This window comes from Gadus chalcogrammus, chromosome 13 (genome assembly GCF_026213295.1).
Source record: "Gadus chalcogrammus isolate NIFS_2021 chromosome 13, NIFS_Gcha_1.0, whole genome shotgun sequence".
In the NCBI taxonomy this organism is placed as follows: domain Eukaryota; kingdom Metazoa; phylum Chordata; class Actinopteri; order Gadiformes; family Gadidae; genus Gadus; species Gadus chalcogrammus.
In genome coordinates this window covers 6249802-6255801 of record NC_079424.1, presented here as the reverse complement: position 1 = coordinate 6255801, position 6000 = coordinate 6249802, and the positions used below count along the sequence as shown (strand labels likewise).

The following is a 6000-nucleotide window of genomic DNA, read 5'->3' as shown; positions in this document are numbered from 1 at the left end:
TAAAAACATTAAACATTTTGTTGTGGTTTTTTTTTTATTAACCAAAATAACACAAGATTAAAAGTGCCGACATTCTACCAGTTATAAAACGATTTATTTACCTGACATTTGTTTGAGATTGACAGTATAAATTCCAATAGGCTAAATAGTACATGTGCCTGAAAGAAAAGAGACTTACGAATACAAAATGATAAGCAGCACAACAAAGAAAATCCAATTTCAAGCAAAAGTATAACTGTAAGAACAGGTATTTCCAGTAAAGTCAGTGTTGGAAAGAAAGTTGGCCGATTAGCCTGAGGAAGAAATGTATGACAAACAGCTATGGCATGAGACCGGACCGTCACTGCAGAACCAAAGACCCATAATTAGTTGCCATTTCACGTTTACAACTCGGCACACTTATTTCAGGAAACGCGCCACATATTAAAAGCTGGTAAGATAAGACTAGGGAACACTGCCTAGTTTCCTAGGTAACAGGCACAGGTTTCGTAGGTGGTGAGCGGCTTCACAAGCCACTGACCCATTTGTATAAATATGCCAGAGGGTTAAGTCTGTAACTCATTAACTAGGTTAAATGTACAAGTGTTCCCTTGAACGAAGAAAGACTGTGTCCCAATGAAGCGAGTTCTCACGCAAACACACTGTGCAGCACACACAGTTTCTCGCTCGGCACTACTTGAGCGAGTAAAACACTACGAGTTTTACCGTCTCCAGGAGAAGTAGAAGGATTCCGTCAAAGAAGCTAAAAAATAATTTCTTCAAAGAAGTTAAAAATATTACAGATATCTCTAAATATACAAGTAGTACTTATGTCTGTTTACTAGGGGCTGGTTTCCCCCTGCGGTACGGGCACCCGTGTCTGGGAGGGGGTAGGCTCACTGGCCCTGCAGGGCCGAGATGAGGTGCTGGTTCTGGCCCTGCTGCGCGGGCCAGCCCTCCTGGCCCTGGTGGTTGAGGAGCAGGCAGTAGAGCTGCTTCAGGTGGGTCACTATGTTGTCCTTGATGTCGGGGATGGAGATCTGCAGGCGCACGCTGCCGCTGTCGAAGGACCGCGTGCTGTCGCCGGAGAACATCTCGCTGATCATGCGGGCCACCACCGGAATGATCTGAGGGAGAGAGGGAGGGAGAGAGGAGTGGGAGGGGGTATTAGCTTGGCATTGGGATTCATCTTGGGTGAGGTGATCATCAGAGATAACATCCAGTCAGATAGAACCAAATGTTGATGCACCCCAAGACGTGGAAAGACCCACTCACATATAAAACCATATGGAGGAGGATATCAGCGATTATAATGACCACATTGAGCCTCTAAAAAAGCATTTCAGTACACATTCCAGGACACATTTAAGTAAGTAATATAATATTCATATTTTAAAAACTAAAATACTGTGCTAAAGCTGGTAGACCAGGCCAACCGTTTTATTAAATATGTTTAAAAAAAGCGTAAATAAGAGCAGGTGGGGATGCATACAGGAGGGCTACAGGAATAGTTACCCTACCCACTAAACAATGCTGCCCATTTCGGGCATTTTGAAATGAAACACGGGATAGTTGTACACAGTTATTTACATATTTATTTACATATGGGGATGGTTCAGCTGCCATCCATCAATCTCAGACACTATTCAGATTCATCTGGGTTTATGCCGCTCTGAGCTGATCATGGAACTACAACCAACAATAGGGTGAGATCCATATGCAGTAGTCTCACCTGAACCATGATGAGTTTACGCTCTTTGGGCCTGCCGTCGGGCCACTCCTCTCCAAAGCACAGGTTGATGTCAAAGTCGGGGGGGATGGATGTCTGGCCACGCTGGTGTGCTATGACACCTTCACATCGCACAACAAACACAATCAGCTGTGAGACTTTGCCTCGACAGAACTTCAATGCTTCCGATTACAAATACATACATAAAGTACTATACTAATACAGAATTACGAGTTTATTCAAGATAATTCTACATGTGTGGTGTGAAGATTAAAAAGTTAAAACATTTTCAGTTGAACTATGTAAAAAATAATAAATAAAAATAAAATCTAAATGTCCCATTGGCCTTGAACTCACCACTGAGAAAAGACTCCAGGCAGAACAGCTTCACCTTCCGCTGGCGCTCTATGAGGTTAGGGGCGTTGGGGTTGGGGGCGCAGGGGCCCGACCAGTACACCTTGCACTGGCAGAGTCGCACGGCGTAGATGTCGTGGCCGCTGACCTCCAGGATCAGCCCGCGGTCCATGACGTCGAGCAGGCGGTTGGTGAAGACGCGCTGCTTGTCGTTGGTGATGTGCTCCGTGGTGGGGAAGCGCAGCTGCTCCAAGCTCACGGGGCCAAACAGCTCCTCCTGGTTCACCATGGGGCCCAGGTCCCCGTAGAACAGCCGGCACCCCTGGGGGTTGCTCACCATCAGCAGGGGGCTGACCTCCTTCCCGCGGTACAGGAACTGCACCTCCAGGTCCGTCACTGAGCGACACGCAAACCAAAAGGGGACGACAAAAAGAGGAAATGGGTGAAAACAGCCATGGATGATTCGAGTCCACATCCGCTTGCCTAGGAAAGCGGGAGGAACACTTTTGCGCGCTTACCCAGAATTCCACTTCATCAGTGTTAGTGCTGAGAAGAGATCGAGACACTCACTTGGCAGCGAGCTGATCCACATCTCCGGGGAGGCGAACATGGCGTCGGGCATGGAGTGCGGCAGCATGATGGGGTTCTGGGGCGGGGCGGGGGTCAACTCCAGCAGGGGGATGGGCTGCATCTCCACGTCCACGGGCTCCTCTTTGGGCCACACGTGGGAGGGCTCCTCCTTGGGCATCCAGCCCTCCACCGAAGGAGGGCAGCTCTGGGGCTGGTTGGACGACTCGGAGCCGGACGGAGACCACATGATGTGAGGGGAGGGACTGCTGCCTGCATGACGGAAGCAACGAAGAGTCAATATTACTGGTAACAAAACCAGTGTAAAACATGGATCATCCGTGGGTGGTTTTTTCCTCCCCAGGGGTACTGTGCTACAAGGGATGAGCGTAGAAGAATGAGGGGGGTGTTTAGGGGGACGGCTGACCTATGGGGTACGGAGGGAGGGACTCGGGAGTGTCCGGAACGTCATCGTCCCCGCCCTCGCCCTCGTCTTCGTACGGAGTCCAAGAACCGGCATCTGACGATCCTGGGGATGGGGGTTCAAAAAGCAAGGAGAGGTCAAGCCAACTGTGTCCCTTTGAAGATCTTTATTAAAAAAAGACATGGGCTATTCTCTGTAGAATAGTTCACTACAATTGATTGGGGGCCATTTACCTGTGGTGCTGGGAGGCGGGGGGATGTCACACACGTCATATATCTTCAGGGGGTTCATGGGGATCTCCTTGGTGCCATCGTAGAAGAGGTTGAATTCCCGGCTTTTGTTGAGGGCACATCGGAGCTGAGCTTTCCACTTTGCAGGATCAGGTTCATCAACTCCCTCCTGGAATTTCCCGGTCTCCACTGCCCATGCCTGCAGGGTAGATGGGAAGTTAAAAATAACTTTGTGTCCTTTTGATTATTTTTTACTGATTCAGGACACTCCATTTGTGGATTTCAAAGAAAGTAACCTACTTTTTAGATATACACTAGAAAGCACAACATAAATCTAAGCATGTTGCTAAAGAGAAACATACACACTTAGTATTCATTTTTGAAATCCTTATCACAGATAAAGTGCGCTATGTTGTGGGCCATTGCAAATAGGTGCAACAAGGAAGAGATCAGGACATTTGTCATCTTCACCTTAAAAATGGTGTTCTCCTCTTCATGCTGAGGCGTGTGTCTTGTAGCATGCTTCCACGGGATCCTGAATCGCATGGCGTCCCGGTCGATCCACATCAGCCCCGGGTAGCGACCGGTGTCCACCTGGGCCACCAACCATGGCTTTAGGCGGACGCGTCGCGGAGTGACCGACATTCTGCCACTGGGAAACACAGCGAAGCCTATTTATTCAAAGCTGTCTTTCCTATGTTCACACATAGATGTGTTCAATACATAACTGTCCAATAGTCCATGTCCCATTTTCTTCTTAAAAATTACAAAAGCTAGAGGAAAACCTGTGGTAGAGGGCTAAACCACCTGTACGTACGTAGACCAAAACAAACGAGCGTCTGTTTGTCAGTAGTCCTTACATTGAGTGCAGCTGTGTTGTGGGTCAACGCGGAGCCTTGTCGTTGTTTAAGGGGATGGCTTATTGCCTTCAGATCGTATGCTAAACTGCGGTCGGGCGAATTACAAAGAGTCCAAGCGATCCCCACACAAGATTATTTGAAAAGCGACATTAGACTACGTATAGGTGATAAAGAACAACCAGGGAAACAAAAAGTCACGTCACAGTCGATACAGAAACATACCTGTCTGCAAGCAGGAAGTCGAAAGGGCTCCTTTAGTGCCCAAAAAGCAGCGGGAATCCGAAGGTTAGCGTACACTATCGATCCGTTCTACAGTCAGAATTTTGTCTCCAGGAAGGGGGAAAGGATCAAATCAACGAGGTCGGTGGTTAATAGTGACTTTAAAGAAAATGACACCTTGCGAGTTGGTGTTTTTCTGATCGTTGGCCCCGCCCTCTTGCTCACCGAAACTCAGGTAGGCATGTGACGTCACACCCTATCCCCTCACCTTTTCCACCACACCAGGCGAATATAAATCCTTTGATTCGACTTATTATATGACTATGTCCTGCATGTCGTACTTTACAACTCAATTTCACTGAATCCAAGTGGACCATTGTTGTAGGCTTATCCTATTTTGAACATGCATAGGCGGTATGCATCTTTTGTCCTACTGATCTACAGATAAAGCATGTGTGAAAATAGTTGCGTTGGGTGACGATGATCATCCTCATGTATAATAGACCTCAGACAAAACTTAGAAGACACGCCCTGAAACTGCTGGCTGGCGTCGTGCGGCAGTCGTCGCCAGCTGTGTGCTCATCTGCCCAGTGCAGGTCTACTAGTTTCGAGCTAACAATGGGACCTAAACGTTATCTTGTTATGATAATAAGGTCATAATCCTAACTTTAAATACTGATGGTTTTCCAAAGGGGTCCCATCCAATGACTCTATGGAAGTGTGATACCCAATTGGTATGTAAAACGTCGTAGGTATTTATTATATCCGTAATTTTATCGTTTCCAAAAAAGGGAATTTAATATTTGCATATTTTAATATATGCTTTTATTTTCAACCCTTTAACACCTAGCCCTCAAAATGTCCGCCTGGAATTTTTTGCTTATTTTGACTATAAAAAGGTCAGAAAAGGTCCTGTGAGTAATTGCCTTTCCACATTATTTCAGAATACCTGGAACTTTCAATACCTGGAAGTTATTAACAATCTACTGCATGTTATAAGAGTGGTATAACATTTTAAAATGAAGAAAAACACAAAAACGGATTTCGATTTTAGAGTTTTAGTGAAGAAAAACACTGCAATTAAACATGAATAACAGATTTTGCAAGTTCATTTGAAAGTTTGAAGAGTACAATAAAACATTTTATTCTTGGTCTCTTAAATGTACAAAAACAGGCCATATTATGGGAACTATGTACAGGCGTTTTTTGGCTTATTCTCCACTATTTTAATTTAGAAGCCTTGATGGTACTGCAGTGACAGTTCCTGTCTGGCTGCAGACACAGGCCCACATTACAGTCCTCACACTGCCAGGCAGTGCTCCTCCGGCAGAGTTTGCAGCGCCGTCGCCCCAAGCTGGCTCTCTGAGCTTTTGTCTGTTCGCTGGTTGTAGGAACAGCCAGATGTTTATAACTCGTCTTCTGAGGGCCATTTCTCAGGTCAGCTCCAAGGAGATGTGCAGAAAGCTCCTCCTGGAAGCGTTGACGGGTCATTGGGCTCTCCGGCTGCAGGCTGGCACACTCCTTGTGTATGATGAAGGAGTTGGTCACAGCAATGTCTACCAGATGCTGGAAAACAGCGGTGGGCCATCTCCTTGTTATTCTGGTGGACTGAATTTGTACCAATCATCTGGTTCGATT

At 46.5% G+C, this 6000-nt stretch overlaps 1 protein-coding gene across 2 annotated transcripts; it reads right to left on the bottom strand.

The window, feature by feature from the left end:
* On the bottom strand, window positions 1-4643 carry irf6 (interferon regulatory factor 6). Of its 2 annotated transcripts, none has more exons than XM_056606491.1 (8): window positions 4366-4643; window positions 3755-3935; window positions 3287-3482; window positions 3057-3158; window positions 2633-2902; window positions 2066-2458; window positions 1712-1830; window positions 1-1106 (listed from the first exon to the last, which is right to left on the bottom strand). In XM_056606491.1, the coding sequence occupies exons 2-8, from the start codon at window positions 3926-3928 to the stop codon at window positions 876-878; spliced, it is 1485 nt and encodes a 494-aa protein (XP_056462466.1). In that variant the 5' UTR covers window positions 3929-3935; window positions 4366-4643; the 3' UTR covers window positions 1-875. The 2 variants fall into 2 exon arrangements, with proteins under 2 accessions (XP_056462466.1, XP_056462467.1); XM_056606492.1 differs by having other exon boundaries at window positions 4144-4373.
* Between the last annotated feature and the right edge of the window lie 1357 nt (window positions 4644-6000).

What these genes read in the sequence shown, in the direction of transcription:
- irf6 (XM_056606491.1), bottom strand. Translation starts at nt 3,928, where the DNA reads ATGTCGGTCACTCCGCGACGCGTCCGCCTAAAGCCATGGTTGGTGGCC. An exon ending in CCCGCCTCCCAGCACCACAG is followed by an intron (nt 3,159 to 3,286) that starts GTAAATGGCCCC and finishes CCCCATCCCCAG; the next exon opens with GATCGTCAGATGCCGGTTCT. An exon ending in CCTGGAGTCTTTTCTCAGTG is followed by an intron (nt 1,831 to 2,065) that starts GTGAGTTCAAGG and finishes TGCGATGTGAAG; the next exon opens with GTGTCATAGCACACCAGCGT.